The sequence below is a fragment of the Camellia sinensis genome, chromosome 2 (assembly GCF_055761805.1).
Source record: "Camellia sinensis isolate YWXY chromosome 2, ASM5576180v1, whole genome shotgun sequence".
In the NCBI taxonomy this organism is placed as follows: domain Eukaryota; kingdom Viridiplantae; phylum Streptophyta; class Magnoliopsida; order Ericales; family Theaceae; genus Camellia; species Camellia sinensis.
Window position 1 is genome coordinate 25,430,624 of NC_138962.1, and position 22,613 is coordinate 25,453,236.

The window sequence follows — 22,613 nt, forward strand, 5'->3', positions numbered from 1 at the left end:
CGAGATGAAAGACCTTGGTCCTCTCAGCTATTTCTTGGGTCTTGAAATCTTCCATGATTCCATGGGTTCTTTTCTCTCTCAGGCTAAGTACACATCTGATCTTCTCACCCGTGCTGGTCTTACCGATTGCAAGACTGCCTCAACTCCCCTGGAGCCTCAGAGTCGTCTTACACCTCTTGATGGCACTCTTCTCTCTGATGCTACTCTATATCGCCAGCTCGTCGGCAGTCTTGTCTATCTCACAGTAACTCGTCCTGACATTGCCTATGCCGTTCACATTGTTAGTCAGTACATGTCGGCTCCTCGCACTCCCCACTATGCTGCTCTACTCCACATCCTTCGATACCTCAAAGGCACTCTGTTCCATGGTCTTCACTACTCTTCTTCCTCCTCTCTTGAACTGCGTGCCTTTTCTGATGCTGATTGGGCTGGGGATCCTACGGATCAACGCTCCACCACGGGCTTCTGTTTCTTCTTAGGGGATTCTCTTCTCACTTGGCGTAGCAAAAAATAATCCCTCACTGCCCGTTCTAGTACCGAAGCTGAATACCGAGCTCTTGCTGATACTACTCAGGAACTTCTCTGGCTTCGCTGGCTCCTCACTGATATGGGTGTTCCCTCTTCTGGCGCTACCTCTCTTTATTGTGACAATCAGAGTGCTATTCATATTGCTCACAATGATGTTTTTCATGATCGCACCAAGCATATTGAGATTGATTGTCATTTCATTCGACAGCATGTTACTCGTGGTACTGTTCATCTTCTCCCTATTGCTTCTGCCGATCAACCTGCTGATATTTTCACCAAGGCTCATCCTCCTGGGCGCTTCCGTGATCTTGTTTCCAAACTCAACTTGGTCGATGCCTACCCTCCTTGAGTTTGCGGGGGGCTGTTAACATATAATATACAATATAATATACAATATAGCTGTAAAGGATGTAAAGGCTCTGTAAGGGCCAAACACACCCACGAGGCCAAACACACCCACGAGCACCATGTAAAGAATCTGTAAAGGCCAAACACACCCATGAAGCACCAGCACACACCTTCCGCTTTAGGAGTAGTTATATATTGTTTAATGTATTGCATTACGCTCCACTGTCGCCTTCTCCTCTCTATAAAGAGAGAGAGCCCAGTCTCTTGTAATAACACACATACAATAACAGACAACTGAATACATCAAAAACATAGAGCTAATATTTGCTCTCTCAATCTCTCTCAATTTCTTATAGAAGATATGCGACAACCATTCATTAATAAATAACCTAAGTTTCACTATGGTTACTGGCCAACAAAAAGGTGACAGAGTTCCTTCACCAAGACTTTCATTGCTATTGTCTTTGCTATTATTTTTTCTATTCATGAGCTATTATCTTAACTATTGTCATGCAAAAGATGCAACTCTTATAATCTATCTAAGCCATTCAGCTATCTGTTGGTAAAATTCACTTATAGCTTATAGCCTTTAGACATACTGCCAGATACCACTTAATGAACAAACATTCACCGAGTGGCAGCCTTGACAACTCTTTGCAGTTCTCAAATAAACACTAGTTAAGCGGCACCTGACAGTCTTAGTGCAGGTGACTTGAGTTGGGGGCAGAACAAACGGTGCACCGTGTCATGCTTTTGCATCATTGGCAATATCTATTAAATTTTCAAAACCTTCATTGAATATACTCAAATGTGCATTATTATTAGTAGTAGTAGTAGTAAATACTCGTGTGTTATAAAAGGTAATTCTTTGTTACATTTAAATGCATGTTGTAACATGCATAAATCTGTGGCTGAAAAGGCTTCGATCATTATATTACAAGATCAAAGGCAAGCATTAAATGTCTCATCATAACAAAGTCTTAACACACATTGCCAAATTAACTGTCAAATGCAAATTCCAATTTTTTTTTCCTCAGTCTTAATTGAGGATATGCCTTTGAATAGAATCAACTGGAGAAGGATCCACGATGATAACTCCAAAAAATTCAGAATGGTTTTCGAATTGAGTAGCGAATATCTCAATTTGTTTTCAAAACTACAAAATTCCTTGTTTTCTTTAATTACGCAGTTCAACCATAAAACAATTTCCTTTCTTGCCTTTTACACATACATTTATTTTGCGTAGACTAAGTAAAAAAGCAAACTGGGAAAGAAATTAGCTAGAAGGAGGGAGGAATAAAGAAAAGGAAAATCATATCCTTGCCTTGAGCAATGCATGGAGATGGCCACCTTCAATAGGCTGACCTTTAGCACTGAAGTTATATTCCTTGAATTCCATATCCTTCCAATCACCCCTTTGAGAGAGAGAGGGAGACACACATACACACACACATACACACACACACACACAGAAACAAATGTCAGCTTGATTATGAATTAAAGATATGATTCTGTTTGTCTTTCCTCCAACCACTCACTACGGCACTTATTAGGATATTGACTTGTTCAACCCTTTTTATGTTCATCTATAAGCCAAAGCTGTTTGAAGTGTAGAATCTTGAACTGGTAGTCATTCTCTATATGTATGTTTTATAGCATTAAGGAAAGCGAATCCAAAGGTTTTTTTCTCGCTGAGGAGGTCTCTTCCTACACAATAATTAATTTCAATTATCAGCTCTTTAAGGTGCTTCCTGTTGTCAATGAATGAACTATTCTTGATGTTGGTCTGTTAAACATGCATGCCCCTAGCTGATGTTTGAATACTTTTAATGGTTATGGCTACTTATATGCCCAGTAGCCATAACCATTAAAAGTATTCAATCTTTGGCTATTTCTCAAATGTTCATATATATGTGAGTCAACTATTGTGTGGTAAGTGGTGAGTCATATGACAATATAATAGTCTATTTATCGGGAAGCCAGGTTAGAAAGCCCAAGGCAGACTAGCAAATTTTGTGGAATTTGTAGGTACATTTTTAGATGGGCTAGGCCATAACTTGATCGAAATTCCAAAAGGAGTTAATATTTTGGACTGAAATTTCATTTTGAAATCACTTCTCAACTGGTCAAGTTATAAGGGAGTTCAGTTTTAATATTAGAAGGTATCATTTTACTAGGTGTTTATGACTGATGTGATTCAATTTTGAAGTGAACCAATAAATTTGTTTTCATAAGATTTTAGAGATAAACTGAACAGTGAAGCCTTTGGAATTGAACTAAAATCAGACTACAAAGAAATAGTCTAGCTCTTATTTAGTTTTATGATTTTAAATTAAAAATGTATATTATATATAGATTATTCAGTTCAACCAAAAATAATTCAGAACCATACTACAAATTCAGCTCTATCTATGTAGAGTCAAATTCAGAAGCATACTACAAATTTTTATGAACATTTTTCAATTTAGTTTCTGTATGAACACATACTTTTACCAACAAAAAAAAAGAAGTATCAAATGAATAGAATAAATAATACCTTGTTCAGAGCTGAATGAAATTGAGTTTTGAGGAAGCCAATGGGAATACATCAGGCTACAAATCAAACCGACCTGACCCGCATTTGGACAGTCCAGCAACGTAGGAAGACGCATGAGGGCGGTGTTGTTTTTTCAAAATATCAGGTGCAGATTGAGTGGAAAATACACCATGATTCGCATGGACCTGATCTACCCGTTGTGTAATATATATATTTTTATTTTTTGGATGGAGCTCCTATCCAGTAACTACGGGGAGCTGTTTGGCTCTTGTGAGACTTGATTAGAGCTCCTGTCGATAATTCAAAATGTTTTATGTGTAGAACCCGTCAAATATATTTTTTATGTAAAAAATTACATTGATCAGATATTGATAACCACTTGATTATATCATATTTTTAAAATAATTTTTAAAATAAATTGTGACAGAAATATGATATGATCAAATTGTTTTCGATATTTGATCAATGTGATTTTTGTATAAAAATAATATATTTGACGCATTTTACACATTAAATAATTTAAATTATCGATATGAGTTCAAATCAAAACCCATCGATGCCGAACAACTCCCTCCAGTTATTGGAGAAAAGTTGGGTTCTTCTTTTTTATTGTTTTGCACGACCACAAAACCGGAGGTGGGATGGATGCTTGTGAGGCCGTTGATAGCATTGGTGCTGTGCCCCTAAACCACGTAATTTGACGGATATTTTCGAACTCCTCATCAGATATACGTTCTTAGGCCAACTACACTGCTTTTGGCATATGTTTCCATTTGTTGTCCATCATGATTGCCAAGTCCATTTTATGCCATAAATTTGTGATTATTATATGAAAAAAAATATTAATACAAAATGTATAAATAAATTTTTTGACAAAAATGAAGTAATTGTGACAATTTTGAAAATATAAATAACCTTGATGAATTTTTTATTTTAAAATTACAAAATTGATGTGTTATAAATTGTGTATTTGTTTTGGGTAATGCTATATATGTAAGTTAAGATATTTGTAATGTCGTTTATCATAAATGTTATAATAAAATCCTATTTCGTCATAACTTTAAAAAAAAAAAAATTAGAACAAAACTTGACATGAGGCATACGTAAAGATCTTTTGGATTACCACTAAAATAATGTCATAATAAATATCATAATATGTTATCACCAAAAATTATAAACGTCGCAACTAGAACATATGGTACATACATTTTTAAGTGGTGTGTGTGGGGACATAAATTTTGAATGACAACACGTGGCCAAGGTGACACCGCAGTGTCAGCCGAGGTGCCACGTGTCTTGGTAATGATGCCGAGATAATCTTGGCTAGACCGAGGTTATCTGCAAGAATACCGGAATCCGAGATAAGCGAATATGGGACAAGAGTCCTAGATTGGGAGAAGACTTCAGTTTGGGTAAAGATATAAGACTCTTAGAGAGTTTATCCTAATCCCACTGGGAGTCCCAGATTAGCAGTAATCCAAAGTTCATTAGGGCTAGGCTCCTATTGAGACTAGGATTGTATTGGCTATAAAAGAGAGGCACCCCATGGGTCTAAGGTATGCTTTTGATATTCTGTCTAGTGAGTTAAAGCACTATTGGTTATCTTTGAGAGATATGGAGTACTGTTAAAGCACTATTGGTTATCTTTGAGAGATATGGAGTACTAACTTGATCGTCGGAGTATCCCGGGTGGACGAGCCACCGCCGGAATCTTCTCTTTCTATTGCAGGTCATTCGGGCTTAATCTATTATGCCGGTGCTCTCTAGCTGGGTACTTGTTCGGCAGTGTGGTCGGAAAATCACCCACACAGTGTGTATTGTATAATTCTCCATTAGTTTTATATACAATTTTTGTATTTCTATATCATTACTCTTATCATGTATATATATATACATAATCGAATATAGTTGTGTCACATGCCAAAAAACACGATCTAAGAATTAAATATGTAAAGAAAATTTATTTTACATATAACTCACAATATTGTAATTTTAAATCTACACCTTACGTGTTACTTTTAGGATAAATTTTGATTACGTTTTACTTTCATTAGGATTGAGTTGAGAGGCTCATGGGCATCAATAGTAATCTTATTTCAATGATCTAAATTACTAATTTTTTAAGGCATTTCATGTATTTCATCTATAAAAAATTACATTTATCTAATAATCATAACATTTTTATTTTATGGTGTTTGTGTCCAAAAAAATAAATGATTTATTTTTAATACATGCTTGTTGTCCATTTTTTAAGAGAGAAACACAATAAATAAAATAGTTACAATTGTTAAATCGATTTAATTTTTTTCATAATTTTTAAAAATTGAAAATTTAAATTACCAAAATATGATCTATAATAAACCCCACATACTCCTCAAGTTGAACTTGTCAAAGTTAACCTATACCCAATTACCTAATTACATTTATTTGAAAAAATTAAAGGGGATTGTTAAGATGTGCACCTCATTAAATCAAAAATGTTAAGAGATTCTAAAAATTTTATCAAATATTTTACATGGGTATGAGATTTATATGAGATCCACATTATGTGAGTTTCACACCCATATAAAACATTTGATAAAATTTTTAGTAGAATATTTGGTGTTTCTTACATTACTCTCATTAAATAGTGTATATCATATACACATTTATTTTAAACTATTAGATATTTACAAATTAATCTCAACTATTAAACAGTTTGATTAGAAATATTGAATACTCTTCAACAGGTTACAATTTTCTTTAGGGGCACTTACGTGTAAGTCCTAATAAGTGAACTTATTGTCTAATAAGTTTTATGAGAAAAATTTGTCATAAAAAAGTCACTAATTGTAAGTTTGAATGGCAATTTATAAAAATAATAACAAAAGAAGCCACTAATTATCATTTTTTAGCGATATATATAAAAAATTATTACAAAAAAATTATTTTTAATGACAGTTTTATTAAAATTTATTTTCAACAAGACTCATTTAAGTCCAATTATTAGGGCTATTTATTCCACAAAAGCTTATTTTTCAGAAACCCTCTTCACTTTGTTTTCCTAAAGCCCTTATTTTTCAGACGACTCCGAAGCTCTTCTTCGCACTCTTCAGACACGACTCCAAAGCTCTTCTTCGCCCTCGAAGACTATCCCGCGAACACAACGTGCCCTCGACTTCACCTCAAGGTATGTCTCTCTCTCTCTCTCTCTCTCTCTCTCTCTCTCTCTCTCTCCCTCTCTCTCTCTGCAACTTGTTTCTATCCCTTTCTCCATCTCCATTCTTTGAAACCCTAGACTGAAATCCCCTTCTTCGAAACTGCCCCTTTCACCTTTGTGAACTCACTGGGTTGGTTTATAAAGTTAGGAAAATATGATTTGAATAGGTTTAGGTTTTTTTATGTTTGTTTGCTTTGGTAGTTGTTTTGATTCCATATATATATACTAGTGGGTGGCACACACACGATGTGTGTGCAATTTAAATAAGTAGGAATAAAAAAAATAATAATGAAGTTCATATTATAATGTGTACTTAGCTTAAGTGGTATGAATCGTTGTACTTAAACCCATGGTCATGGGTTCAAGCCTTACCCATCTCTTTGTTTAACTTTTTTTTAAAAAATAAAAAATACTGCCACATGGCATGAGGAGAGTGAAGCTTCAGGACACCATATTATGTGTTCACTTTATAATAGTATAGATAGATATATATACTTGAAATTTGGCTTGAGTGTGTGAAATCTGATGTGTGGGTAATTGAATTTTGTACTCAATTATGTCCCTTCTATGTTGAATTACTGAAAGGATAAACTGTATGCTGGTCATTTTGAGCCTTATCCAAACCAAAGACTGGCATAGTTCCGTTATCAATAATATACCCCTTCCCATTGTGTTAAATAATGACGTCTACATAGTATTATTTGTCCAGGAGGACAATTAGTCTCAACCTTATTTAAGGGCCACCAAACATAGGATAAGGGTTGATATGGAACTAATGGGCCAATCCTAGCCCTTCTTACCCCGTACAAATGTGGTTCTAGTGTCAATCTGGGTACTCCTCTGTCTCACACTGTTAGTCCTTTTCCCAATTTGGGAATGTTCCAAAATGTTAGTCTTCTCTGGAAAGTCAAAGCATAAAATTTTACAATTTTCAAAAATGGTCCCTCATAAGTGGCTGAATATATTTAAGACTGGGAATAAAAAGGGAATCTGAAAAACTAAATGCCTTTTTATTTGAATTTGAATTTCTTTAATTGTATGTCCCTTTGAAAAATTTGAACTCCTAGAAGGTGCTAACATTGTGGGATGGAGGGAGTACTAAGTTGAGTGTTGATCTTTGTTTGTGTTGCATTGTGTGGTTTTATCTTATATTGTATCTTAGGACCTAGGATTTTGTAATTTTATAGAAGAAGTTGCATTTGTGATAACAATTTGAATAGAAAATGATTTACATAACAAGTATATATTATATTTGGACAGTAGAAATGCTTTCTTTCTTTTCTTTTTCTACCCAACTCAACTCAACTCAATAAAGCCTTGTCCCTCCCAACTATTTGGGCTTGCTACATGAATCTTGTTTGGCATTCTACTCGGTCAAGGGCCCTAATATCTGTTAAATCACAAGTTAACACATCTTTCGTTACTATCTCAAGTTATATTAATTTTGTTTTTGTAGTACCCTAAGTGTGGACACTGTCACTATTTGTTGCCATTATAGTTAGGGTTGCAAATTAGACGAGCCGAGCCGAGCCGAGCTTTCAGATGTGCAGGCTCGGCTCGGTCCGGTCAAAATGAGGGAAGCTCTAGCTCGGTTCAAGATCAAGTCGAGCTTCAGAAATTATATTCGAGCTCGGCTCATTGGCTAATTTAAAAGCTTGAGCTCGACTTGTTTTGGCTCGATAAATGAGCTCGAATGAGCTCGAGCTCAAACAAGCTCGAAATTCCAATTCACATCTATAACTCAAAAAATGAAATTCCAATTCATATATAGAAAGGGATGTACAATGTTTTGTCACTAATTCAATAAATTTTTCCATCACATTTTTTTTTTGTCACCAATAAAAAAAAAAAAGAGAGAAAAAAAAAAGATATGACTATTAATAAAAAATTTGTGCATTACACAACATAGCAAGCATTACACAGTGCATCCTTCAACAAAACATAATTACCAAAAACACAGTGCATCCTTAAATAAAACGCATTACACAGAACATTATACCATGCATCCTTAAACAAAACATAATAACAACAAACTAAACCACTAATGTCTTGACTTGATTCACTTGAAAATACACCAAAGAGTCTTCATTTCTTTGGAACTTTGCATGAGCCTTTGCATTAATTGTATCCATGAGTGGACTAGTTGCTTTGTTTTGGGTAATTTTCTCTCTCGGTTTCACTTATTTAATACAATGGTTGGTTCAATTTTATATTGATTGTTAATTTATTAGTGCATTAACTTAGTTCTAGCATTATTGTTATTTTTCTTAGATATGTCAAATAGACAAATTAATCTCACTTCTCCAAAGCAAGATTCTTGTACACCATTTTCGTCATTTGATATATATGCATGCACTCGTTATGCAACTCAAAAAAACAGGGAACAATATATATACTGAACATTTGAACCACCATTGTATCAAATAAGTGAAATGAGAGAGAAAATTATCCAAAACAAAGCATAAAAATTGAATTGTTAAAGCACAAAATTAGTAAATTATCTTTATTTACAAATTAACCAAGACTCATATTTGAATATGGATATATATATATATATATATGCATGCACTCATTATGCAATAGACTGAAAAAATATCAAAACTATGAAATAAATCATTAAAAAAAAAGAGAGATTGTAGCTTTTCTTTAATTTATATGTTCAAAACAGGGGACAAAAACCAATCCAAAAAAAAAAGGGGTCAAATATATACATAATTAAACTTTCACTCTAGCAAAGAAGAGGAACAAAATATATATAACGGTGTGTATCGGAAGGGATAGTAAGAAATACTTGATTCTGCGAATTGGGGACTAAAGGGAGAGGAGAGAGAAAGGGTCAATGGTGAAATAAGTGTACTGTGTGCATAGGAGCATGTGAGGCGCCATAGGGGGAGACGGAGAGAGAGAATCTCCTAGTCTCAGATCTTCACTGGAGCAACGAAACTATACCGTCAATGTTTGAGTGTCTAAGAGTTGATGAGATTAATTCTTTGTGCGATTGATTCAAACGTTGGCCATATCTGGATTGTTGAGTGTTGAATGTTTGCAGTATTAATAGGATAGGAATGTGTAGGATACAAAAAGTAGTGCATATGAATCCGATACAAAGAGGAACCCTAAATTGAATTAGTTACGATTATCAGATGGCTATATCTTTTTGTGTAAATGAAATACACAATACCCAACAAAATTAATGGTTTGGATTCAAAATAGAACCCGTGATGGGCCTCGTAGGGCCCAAACAATGCTCTCAAATCCAAATTATGGGGATCGACGTAATCCACCTTTTAAAATTTGGTGAGGTCAAATAATTATGCAAATTTATGAATATCTTTTTATTTTTTATTTTCCTCGAACTATAATTTTTTTTTTTTAAAAAAAAATTATTGAAATTTCACTTTGAGAAAATATCATTTTCCCCTCAAACTATAACTCAGAAAACAATCCAACCATTGTTCTCTTAATAATATCTAGTTTATACCTTATCTAGTTTATACCTAAACTATTCGATTTTGCATAAATTTTACTCTACCATCAATCACGGTCTATAATCAAATAGAAGTTGCTCATGTGGCACCCAAAATATCAATTAGTTTTCTGAATAAAATGAAGTTTAGAGGGTAAAATGAAATTTCAAATTTCATTTCCATGTTAGCAACTATCGTTGGATTATAAATAGAAGCTAACAGTAGGGGTAAAATTAATCCAAAATCAAATAAACTAAGTGTAAAATTAATATTATTAAATAACGGAGGTTAAATTAAATTTTCAGTAATAGTATGAGAGGCAAAATAATATTTCCTCTTTGACCTTCATTAAAATTATTAAATCTTCATATTAAATTATGTTAGCATCTGTTAACCTAGTTGGAGTGTCCTGCGTTTTTGTTAATGATAATGTTTGAGGTAATGACAACACAACAACATAATTACATAAAAGTGGTGACTGATCAACCAACCAATTACTATTCAAATCTTGACTAAATTGATAGTAATGACTTATGAAAACTAATTGATTATTGAATCAATTATGTTTATTATATCAAGGATCCCTACAATTAATTGCAAAATCAATTGTGATATTTGAATCTCCTTTATATTCTCATGGATTGCATAATCAATTGTGATTGTTCAAAACCCTGCCTACTAATCGATTGTATAATCAATTGTAGTCTTTAAATCCAATCGATTTTGCAATCAATTATGATTTTTCATTCACTCTTATATGCTATACCAATTGATTACACAATTAATTGTGTTTGAAATTTTAAAAGTTATGATGCTTTGTTAATGTTATGATTTTCGGAACAAAATTACAATCAACGTGATATGTTATGATTCATTGGTAAAAGTTATGATATTTTGTTAATGTCGTTATGATTGTGGGAAAAAAAGTTAAATCAATGTGTTATGATTCATTAGTAAAAGTTTTGATTTGTACTACCAAAAGTTATGATTTGTTATGGCGAATTATAATAAAAAATGTTACGATAATTTGTTAGAAATAACTATATTTGTTATGAGTCGTTGCCATATTGTTATGATTGATAGTGTCTTTGTTATGACACCGTAATGCATATTATGACATTGTTATAATTCATTATAGTAATTGTTATGATGTTTAAAAAAAGTTATTATTTTTTCATGTAACTTGTTAAATGACCTGTTTAGCAAGTTACTTTTTATGTCGTGGCACAATATGGAGAACACAATAAGTGCATATCATATGCCCTTTTAGAAGGTGCACATTGTAGACTTTTCCGAAATTAAAACATGAAATGGAGTTGGCATTGATAATTGACAGAAAATGAAAGTATATTTGTTTAAATAAGGAGAAACGACTTGGAAAATATCCGTCAAACTACGTCATCTAAGGGCACAACACCAAAGCTGTCAATCGCCTCACAGCACCCAACCCTCTCCCTGGCAAAACCCTACTCTCGCTCATCTTCTTTCTCTCTCTCTCTCTCTCTCTCTCTCTCTCAGCAACACGATCGGCGGCGAGATTGTTCAATGGTACGCCTCTTCTCTTATGGTTTTATTCATGATTCTCTCCTCTTCAACACAAATTCCTTCCAGGAAAAGTGATTGAAATAGAAACCTTTTTTTTTCACGAATTCTTTCATTTCCAAGGGCCAAACATAAGGTCTATCGATTTTTGTTTTTTTTTTTTTTTTGTGTGTGTGTGTGTTTTGTTGTTTTATTGGGTACACTGTTGATATTTATCTTAGCAAATGCCAATAAAGCCCCACATATAATTATGTGACTTAGCTTCTACCCACTTTTAACAAGCCCTGATCTTATTTCAGAGTCTAGCATTCTGGAGGAGACATGAAAAAAATATCACAGTATTTTGCTTGTATCAGCAAATTGAGGGGTTTTGGAAAATGAATTGGATTTGTTTTTAATTTTATATTTTGAAGGAATTAAAGAAAATAGGAAAATCAATACAATAATTGCGTTTCTTAGATATGCTATACCAAAATCTATCTATGAAGATTAGTTAGGCTTTGTTATTTACATTGCGCATTGGGCTCTTTATTATTGTATCAAATAAATGATCCAAAGGTTACACAAGGGTGGTAGATCGATATGCCCCCCTCCCCCCCCCCCCCCCCCCCCAATTCTACACAAGGAAAATTTGAAAAGTTGACCCATGCCCCAATATTTTCTCAAAACTCTCCTTACATGCATTCTATCTTACCACCTCATTCGGGGGGAATTGTGTGGATGTAGGTTCCAGTTCTTGATTTTTTACATTCACCGATTTCACATTTCATGACATATTGTACGGTCTCAGGTTGTACTGAGGCCGGGTTCACTTTGGCTAGTTATTTTTGCCTATATCAATCTAACATGGATGCTCTGTCACTTCTTAGGATTTTCTTGCTCGTAGTTGCCTAGTTGACAGAAGCAAGAGTGGGTTAAAGAACAGCTTGATTAAAAAATGGGGTCCATTTCCAATTTGCCACTTGATTGAGTTGATTGATATGATACCTACTGCATGGCCTTAAAAGTGGAACAAATAAAATGCACAATATTAGAAGTCTGAGAACTTTGAGGAAGAGTTTCATTGCTGAATAATTTAGGTTATGAAATTTTTTTTTTTCCTCATGAATTTTATGCTTAAACAGCTTCAGCTCCAATGCCATGGCTGAACAATAGGATTAAGTGCCTTTGGTTGCCTTGGTTCTCCAGGATGCTGGAATATTTTGATATTTTTATCAAAGTTTTAACCTTTATGTTGATTTGGTGTTTCTTTCAGGTTCAATCTTCTTATTTGAGAATATAGCAAGATGAATTTCGTGTCATCACTTTGTAGAAGATTGAATCTCAATGAGCTAGTTACAAATGTTCCTATCTACAGCGCTGCTAGTGGTAATGTTTTCCTGTTACTTTGTAGAATTTGATATTTCTGTAAATTGGTCTATTAAAAATTAATGGAACTTAAAGGAGCAAATAATTTTATCTAGGACCTAATGGATTATAAGTTCACAAAATAAGACTTGTATGTAAATGCCCCAAAAATAATTATGAAATGATAAAAGTACAAACAGTTTATATATTAAATTGTTGAGAAAATTACAAATATAGGTTTTGAAATTTATTTAAAATATAAATTGTCCTTGTAATTCAAAAAATTACAAATTTATTTTTGTCAGAATTTTTATTTAATAGAACTAATAGGAAAATAAAATTCATAATTACTCCACTATATAATAATAAAATTATATAAATTATTAATTAAAATATATATATATGATATCATTAAAAATAGTTAATTAACTTTATAATTTATCAATAAAAATGATAATTTATTATACAAATAAAAATTTAAAGGGACAAAATATAATTTTTAGAAGAATTATGCTATATGTACCAATTAATGTACTAGCTAGTATACTAACAGATGATGTAACATAATTTTAGAGGTTTTGAATATTTGTAATTTGTATAATAGGTGGGGTCAATAATAATGACATAACATTAGTTGGTACACTAGTGTGTACATTAATTGTTGCATGTAACATCACCATTTTTAGAATTACAAGAGATATATCTATTTTATGCAAATATCAAAAGATATATTTATAATTTATCGTTTGAGGACAGACTATTTTAGTAATTTTTTAACTAAAATATGAGGTAAAAAAATTATTATATTTGATAAGATTTTTTGAATTTTAAAATGTACAAAAAATATTTAAAAAAATATATTTAATCTTTTTATATAAAGTATTGACATTTTGACATTTTTTATTTTTAAATTAAAATTGAATATTGTTAAAAAGACCTAAATTGTTTTATAATTATCTTGTGTTGTGTTGTGTTGATCCTTGCGGTTACTGTTCTGATCAAATCCTGTGGGTGTTTGGGAAGTGGATTTTTTTTTAGGTTTTTTTAATTGTAAGATATTATTGGAGATAAAAAATTTTGTGTTTGGGAAGATAGTTGAGTTTTTTTGTGGTTTGATGTGATGCTTGTGAGAGAAAAAGTGAAATGATTATGAGATTTGATGTGATATTTTGTTTGGATTTTTTTTTTTTTTTTTTTTTGATTTTGTAAAACATGTGTCTTGTAGTGAAAAAAATCAAAAAAAAAAATCCAAAAACCAAGTTGCCAAACTCCGCCATTTTTTTTATAGGTTTCGACCCAAACCAAATAAACTCACTGCTAGGGCTGAGTAAGGAATCCGTAAAATCCGTTATCCGATCCGGTCTAGTCCAATCAGATAGATTTGGATTGATTTTTTGAATCCGTGGTTCGATTTCGGATTAAAATTTTCAAAATCCGTAGACCACGAATCGATTCCAAATTGAACTCCACAATTCCGAATTAGAACTGATCCGAACCATCTAGAAATAATCTATATATATACTATATACCTCCTACAAAATATAATTTATTGTCTCCTCTAAAAACTAAAGGGCAAATTACATATACCTATTGAAATTTGGCTAAATTACAGATATTCCTCTGAGGTTTGAGAAATTACAAATTCTTCCTGAATGCTATATTTGCATAAGAAATTATGGGGTAATTTGTTATGAAATATAAAGCTTAGGAGACAAATTATTATGAAAATATAAATCTCAAGAGGCGAAATATAATTTCTAAAACTTCAAAAAAGTATCTGTAATTTAACTAAACCTCGAGAGAGGTATATGTAATTTGCCCAAAACTAAAACGTAACCTAACCCACGCGTCACTCACTATAAAAACTAAAATGTAACCTAATTCATGCGTCACTCATTCACGCCGCAGTCCATTGTCTCTCGCTCCCATCTCATCTCTTTGTCGGTGGTGTCTCTCTTCTCTTTCTCATCTTAGACTGAGTTCTCTCTCACACTCTCGTCCATCTCAGATCAGATCGGTGTGCTGCTCCTCTCTCTCGGTGAGCTCTCTCTTTCTCTCTCCTCTCTCTCTCCCTCCTTGTTCTCATCTCTCATCTCTCTCGGTGACACTATTTTTGTTCCTGTGTTCCCAGATCATCCATCTCAGATCAGATCGGTAGCTATAGCTGTTGTCTCTCTCTCTCTCGGTGAGCTCCTGCTGTTATTTCATCTGAAATGGGTTTAATCTCAATGAAAAAACAATCTCAGTGAAAAAGCATACACAATACACTGCTGTTATTTCATCTGAAATGGGTTTAATCTCAATGAATAGCATACACAATACACTGCTGGTATTTCATCTGAAATGGGTTTAATCTCAATGAAAAAACATACACAATACACTGCTGTTATTTCATCTCAGATCGGTGGATTTAATCTCAAATCGATTATTCATGGTATCTACAATGGATTCGGTAAATGTAATCGGTAAATGTAAGTAAGATATTTTATTTTTATTTTTATTTTTATTCTGTTTTCATTTTATTTTTATCCTTTTTTTGTTCTTTTTTTTTTGAACTAGACAGTATTTAATTCGAGAGTACTTGAATTTTGTATTTTTAGCTAAGTGCAGTAAGCTTTAAAGTGATATTTTCTGTTGTAAAATATGTACCCGACATCTGAGTGAAACAATAAAGCAATTGAATGGATTCACGAGTTCTAGATTATCGGTGGCCGTGAATTTGTTAGTTAAGGCTTTGGCTTGTTGAGATTAGAAACCATAGGTTTCATCATGATGATATGCACTTCTTTGTGCATTTGTTATTCAATGATTCTTATGTAATCCATGCTTGTCGAGTTTTATACTTGGTCCAGAATGTCCAAAGTGAAAAATGAAAAATCTTCTTTTCTCAATAGGTGTGCAGTGACTAGGTATATTTGTTTTACTTTACAATACATCAGAAAACAGAAAGCTGAGATCTTGTTTGAAGTTACACCATCTTGGTTATCTCTCGAGTCAATTTGGACCCTCATCTTTTAAATGAGTTTTGGGGGCAAAAAGTTATATTTCAAACCATTATTCCTAAGTTTGTTTATTTGTGAAGTGAAGGAAATGGGCTTTTGTTAGTGTTAGCTGGTGAAGATTGTGAATCCATTGTGAGCTCCCAAGTCTTGACTTTACTGATTAAGCTTGGTAGAGTCTGAGGCAATCTGTCTAGGTATTGTTTGAATTGATAAATGAATAGACTTTTATCACTTCTTTTTAGTAAAATTTGATGTTATACAACCTTTTATTCGGTGCTTATTGTTTCAATATATATTTTTGTCTATATTTTTGTTTCAATATTTTTGTCAATTTACTTATATTGTTTGTCTATATTTTTTTTTGTTATTTAATTATTTAAATCCGTGGTCCTAAACCGATCCAATCCATGTTTCAACGGATTGGTTCGGATTGGTTCCACAATTTAAACGGATTGAATTGGTTTTAATTTTTCAGGGACCGTGGATAACGGATTGGTCCTGGTTTTCTTCTAATCCAGACCATACTCACCCTCACTGCGTGTTTGAGTTTTGATCTAAGACTACAAAACCCTAGTGGAAAGGCGATAAAAGGGTTTGGAGAGAGAGAGAGAGAGAGAGAGAGAGAGAGAGAGAGAGAGATGGCGGAGGAAGTCGTACTGGGCTTCCTCGAGAAGAATGATGAGATTTCAGACTCAGGTGAGTTTGCTTCCGAACGTGGAATTGATCATCAAGAACTCACCAACATCATCAAGAGCCTTCATGGTTTCAGATTCGTCAATGCTCAGGTCCACATTTCTCTCTGATATGTATATATATGTGTATCTTTTGCAATTGTGTTGATTTGATCAAAATCTCATATGTAATTGATTGCGCATGAATCACCTAAAAATCAGTCAAAGATCATGGACTCTGAAAAATTTGCATAGCAGATGTCATTTGAATGAAGTGTATATACATCTCTATTGTTTTTCTCTGTTCATGTAATTTTTTCAGTTAACTATGTAAAATCTGCCCATTCTTTTGATTGATTCTTGGATTCAAAATCTGAGTTAGGTTTCACTTGATCACCAACTGCTTTGTTATAGGTTGTGAACATATAGTTTTGTTAGGTCCATTTCAGGTGTCTAGTTTTCTTTTTTGTGAGAGCTGGTTCTCTTGTTAGGTCTTTTATGTCTCGTGTTTTTCTCTGAACTTCTTTGACGTTCATTTTTATTGGGATTAATGAGAGAACAAGTTCAGCGTGTTTATTCGGCGTCCTATCTCTTATGATAATAACATGACAGGATACTGAGTTCAGATCGCATGGTAATACTGCATTAGTATAATAGAATGACAAAGAGACACGTTATTGGGTCATATCACGTCATATAATTGTAGATATTATTTCTGTGGATTACATATGCTTCATGGTAATTGTGCAGGACATTAAGAGGGAGAGATGGGTACTTACTGAGGAAGGGAGAACATATGCTGCTGCTGGATCACCTGAAGTGCAAGTTTTCTTGGCCATACCACCAGAGGGTATTTCACTGGAAGAATTGCAGGTTATGCATCTGTATATTAGGTTATGTGCAGTTAGAAATTGTAGTCTAATACATGAAGTAATAATGGGATTTCTCATGTAGGAACAACCATGAGCTATTCTGTAATTCCATTTTATTTTCAATTTTGATACTTTGGATGTAGGGAGTGCTGCATTGGTTTGATGTAGAATGCAGTCCTTGGGAGTTGAAATTTCTTGCATTGACTGTAACATTCATTTGACTTGTTTAAAAAACATTTGCTTCCAATTGCTTGCAAACAAACACAACCAAGAGACTAGTGTAGATATGAGCTTTTTTGTTAAATATTTATTTGGTTTTCTAATTGAAATTTGATTTATGCTCCTAGAAGATTTATTTATGATCAACAGTTAGCTTATCCAAAGATGTATTGTTGAAGTTGATCTTTGTGCATGCAGAGGAAAATGGACCCAGCGGTTTTTAAAATAGGTCGCTCACAAGCGATAAAGAATCAATGGTTGGAGATGGGAAAGCAATTAGTGACCAGAAAGGTAAACATAAAGAAATTTTTTAGATTACATGGATCTGGAAGAGCTACTTATGTTCTATTAAGATTTCTTAAATTTTGAGATTTTAAAGGGTGTTGATATCCTCGATTCGACGAATCTTGTCTTTCGTCTTTTGCGTGTTGAAACTCAGTTTCTTGGTGTGAAAAGTGAGCTTGAACTGACTTGGAAGTCCGATGAGTTTGCACAACGGTTAAGGTTTACCTTGCCTTGAGAGTTGGGGCAGTGTTTTAAAAGACGCATGCCTAAGTGTGAGGTGCAGCCTTGCGCTTCGAACAGGTCGAGGTGAGGCGCAATACGCGAGGCGTCGGCTTTATGGGGTTTACCTATTTTTCTACTCCAACTGTTGATTAAGTGTTTTTTTGGTGGGCATACCCATAGAGATTCAAAACTCTTGAATATAAAATGACCAAACATGATCAAAAGAGAGCAGAAAGTGATAAAAGATTGAATGTTATGTTTTATCTTTTGTTGGATATTATATTCTAGGTTTTAGAAGATTGAATGTTATGTTTAAAGATTATCGGAAATTGTTATGATTTTTGAAATTATATATATATATTTATTATGTTGAAGAGTTTGTATATTTTATAATTTTGCTTTTCTTCTACTACTTGCGCTTCACTTTGGTGAGGCGCGCGTCTCGCCTCGCACCTCGCGCTTAGGCTATAGGAGATCTCGGTGTGCTGAGCTGGGGAACGTGGTTGGTGCCGCGTCTTAGTCCGATTGTTTAGCAGAGCAATCAAAATTGAAATGATTTTACTCTTAAACCTGCTCTTCTTAGGAATAATATGCTGCATGTAAATGTTAAGTGAGGATTTAACACCCTATATACTGGATCACCTAAAATTTAGTCAAAGATCATGGACTCTGAAAAATTTGTGTAGCAGATGTCATTTGAATGAAGTGTATATACACCTCTATTGTTTTTCTCTGTTCATGTAATTTTTTCAGTTAACTATATAAAATTTGCCCATTCTTTTGATTGATTCTTGGATTCAAAATCTGAGTTAGGTTTCACTTGATCACCAACTGCTTTGTTATAGGTTGTGGACATGTAGTTTTGTTAGCTCCATTTCAGGTGTCTAGTTTTCTTTTTTGTGAGAGCTGGTTCTCTTGTATTCATCTGCGTGGTCAATTACATGATGGTGCATATAGAAAAGTACATATGGTTGGCATTGATGTGTTTTTCCACTTATACATCATATCTATTGTACCAATACATTACTCATCAATTTTCCAATGCTGGCCAATTGCTGTAGGTTCAACATGTGCAAGATAACATTAAAGATATAACTTAAACTGACTTTTTCATCATTTCAGTTTATTAGTTACCACTTTCTTCAGCTGTGAGTTTCAGGACTGAAACTTTCCTTTCCTTGAAATAACTTAAATCGATATTATTACTTGTGTTAATATTATTTATTTCACATGAATATCTTCTAATTTTATTATTACCCGATACACAAGAGTCATCCAGAGTGAATGACAAACTGCTGGTAATATAAAGTTATGTTCATTGTTTGATATAAGGTACTCATCTTGTTTCTAAAAACAAGGACCATATTTCCATAGTAGAATAATTATGCAAGAATGGGTTATAACAATAAATTACTGGTGTGTATATTTGAGAACTATCTCATAGCATTTTTATATCTAGTGCTTTATACCCAAGATTCCTGTAATTGTTCACTACTGAACTTATTTCACTCAAAAAGAAAAAGAAAAATGAAAAACCAAGGTTGCGTTTGGTAGAGTTTTGTAAATATGATTTGAGAGTATGAGTTGTATTTTGAGTTTGTGAGTTGTGGAATTATAATTTGAGTGTAGAAAAATTTGTTTGGTTATGATTTTTGAATAGAGTGTTGAATTGGGTTTTGAATTGAGTGTGGAATTGAGTTTTGAAAGTTTGATTTGACATGTGAAGTAAGAAAATTTGTTTGGTTATGAGTTTTGAAAATTTTCAAAACTTAATTCAAATTGTTATAACTCATAACAAAATACACTACTTTCACACTATTGAAAATTCTGATCAACACTCATAACTAAACTTTTTTTAAAATTCAATTAAAAAAATTATTATTAACAAAAAATAATATTAATCAATTTTTTAATTGAAAATACTACAAAGGAAATAAATTATTTTCAAAATAAATATTCAAAAAATTTAAATCATAAATATTTAAATAATCTAAAAAATTTAATAAGTAAAAAATTAAAATAAATATTCAAAAATTTTAAATCGTAAAAATTTAAATAATTTAAATGTTCAAAAAATTTAAATAATTTAAAATGTTAATATTTTAAATTTAAAAAAACTCACACTCAAATCGTAACCAAACACATAAAATAAAACTCAATTAAGAAATTATTTTTAAAACTCATAACCAAACACATAACTTGAAACTCCATATTACTTTCACAACTCTACACTCAAATCGTAACCAAATACATAACAAAAAAAATTAAAATATTTAAAAATATTTTTATAAAATAGAGTTTGAATTTATTTTTATAAAATATTTTAAAATTTAAAAAATTAAAATCGTAATATTTTGAAATCAAAATATTTAAAAATATTCAAAAAATTTAAAAATTAAAAAAATCGTTACATATTTAAATATTAAAATATTTAAAATCTTAACAAAATTAAAGTATTGATTTGAACTGAGTTTTGAAAAGAGTTTTGGATTATGTGTTTGGTTATAAGTTTTGAAAAGTAATGATTATGTTTTGAATTGAGTTTTGAGAAATGGGTGTAGAATTATGATTTGAAAGCTCAAAACAAACAACACACTCAAATCAATAGATAGAACTATAATTTGATAAGCGTACCAAACGGAGCCCAAAACTTTACATATGATGAGCATGGCCAAACAACTTTAAGCTACTTTTATAAGTTATTTCTTCCTGCTTTATCTACTTTGTGTATACTTGTTTCCCTCATGTGTATCGTAAATTGTTGTGATTCCACAGGTCATTGGCCCAAAAGAAATTGATGCTCTTAAACAGCGAAAGCTCATTGCTCCACAGTAATTACTTTCCAGTTTTTCAAACTTTTTTTTTTTTAATTTGCTTGCTTGTAATTTCCGTTTCAGTTGTGGAAACTGATGACTTTTCCGGAAAGAATTAGCCATTCTTTCTGCTGGGGTTGTTACTTGTGAAACTAGAGAAAATTTTCATTTGTTAATTCTGCTTCTGACATGTCTCATATTCTGTTTATTGTTGATAATTCTTTATCTACTTTTCTTCCTAGGACGTGGAAGGGCTACTCGGTAAGGAAAGGTCCTAACTATGCTCCAAAAAGGAAAAAATTTGCCACCGATTTGACTCGGGATAATCTGCAAAGGTAATCCAGATATCGATGGATATTTCTTGGAGACATGTATTATGCATGCAATGATTAAACATTTGGGTTTAATGACATGCTTTTTGAGTGATTTAAGACAATGCTTATTTTATGGATCATTATGAATTAAAGATATGATTCTGTTTGTCTTTCCTCCAACCACTGACTACGACACTTATTAGGGTATTGAGTTGTTCAACCCTTTTTTATGTTCATCTGTAAGCCAAAGCTGTTTGAAGTGTAGAATCTTGAACTGGTAGTCATTCTCTATATGTATGTTTTATAGCATTAAGGAAAGCGAATCCAAAGGTTTTTTTCTCGCTGAGGAGGTCTCTTCCTGCACAATAATTAATTTCAATTATCAGCTCTTTAAGGTGCTTCCTGTTGTCAATGAATGAACTATTCTTGATGTTGGTCTGTTAAACATGCATGCCCCTAGCTGATGTTATATATTGAAACAATAAGTTATACAACCTTTTATAATTTTGATGTTATATATTTGATGTTATACAACCTTTTATTAAAAGTTGTATAACATCAACATATAATTTTGATATTATATATTGAAACAATAAGCACCGAATAAAAGGTTGTATAACATCAAATTTTACTAAAAAGAAGTGATAAAAGTCTATTCATTTATCAATTCAAACAATACCTAGACAGATTGCCTCAGACTCTACCAAGCTTAATCAGTAAAGTCAAGACTTGGGAGCTCACAATGGATTCACAATCTTCACCAGCTAACACTAACAAAAGCCCATTTCCTTCACTTCACAAATAAACAAACTTAGGAATAATGGTTTGAAATATAACTTTTTGCCCCCAAAACTCATTTAAAAGATGAGGGTCCAAATTGACTCGAGAGATAACCAAGATGGTGTAACTTCAAACAAGATCTCAGCTTTCTGTTTTCTGATGTATTGTAAAGTAAAACAAATATACCTAGTCACTGCACACCTATTGAGAAAAGAAGATTTTTCATTTTTCACTTTGGACATTCTGGACCAAGTATAAAACTCGACAAGTATGGATTACATAAGAATCATTGAATAACAAATGCACAAAGAAGTGCATATCATCATGATGAAACCTATGGTTTCTAATCTCAACAAGCCAAAGCCTTAACTAACAAATTCACGGCCACCGATAATCTAGAACTCGTGAATCCATTCAATTGCTTTATTGTTTCACTCAGATGTCGGGTACATATTTTACAACAGAAAA

The 22,613-nt window shown here is 32.7% G+C and overlaps 2 protein-coding genes across 22 annotated transcripts in view; one reads left to right on the plus strand and one right to left on the minus strand.

Annotated features, from left to right (window-relative positions):
• LOC114271447 (phenylalanine--tRNA ligase alpha subunit, cytoplasmic) overlaps window positions 1-22,613 on the minus strand; it is a 143,227-nt gene that overhangs the window by 43,892 nt on the left and 76,722 nt on the right. The gene's annotated exons all lie outside the window — the stretch shown is intronic.
• On the plus strand, window positions 11,432-21,711 carry LOC145806863 (phenylalanine--tRNA ligase alpha subunit, cytoplasmic-like). Of its 11 annotated transcripts, none has more exons than XM_082904703.1 (10): window positions 11,432-11,626; window positions 12,876-12,988; window positions 14,876-15,005; window positions 15,099-15,152; window positions 15,368-15,438; window positions 16,445-16,754; window positions 17,391-17,513; window positions 17,930-18,022; window positions 21,014-21,069; window positions 21,294-21,711. In XM_082904703.1, the coding sequence occupies exons 6-10, from the start codon at window positions 16,608-16,610 to the stop codon at window positions 21,388-21,390; spliced, it is 516 nt and encodes a 171-aa protein (XP_082760829.1). In that variant the 5' UTR covers window positions 11,432-11,626; window positions 12,876-12,988; window positions 14,876-15,005; window positions 15,099-15,152; window positions 15,368-15,438; window positions 16,445-16,607; the 3' UTR covers window positions 21,391-21,711. The 11 variants fall into 11 exon arrangements, with proteins under 11 accessions (XP_082760829.1, XP_082760835.1, XP_082760843.1 ...); XM_082904709.1 differs by having other exon boundaries at window positions 14,942-15,005; XM_082904717.1 differs by having other exon boundaries at window positions 14,976-15,005.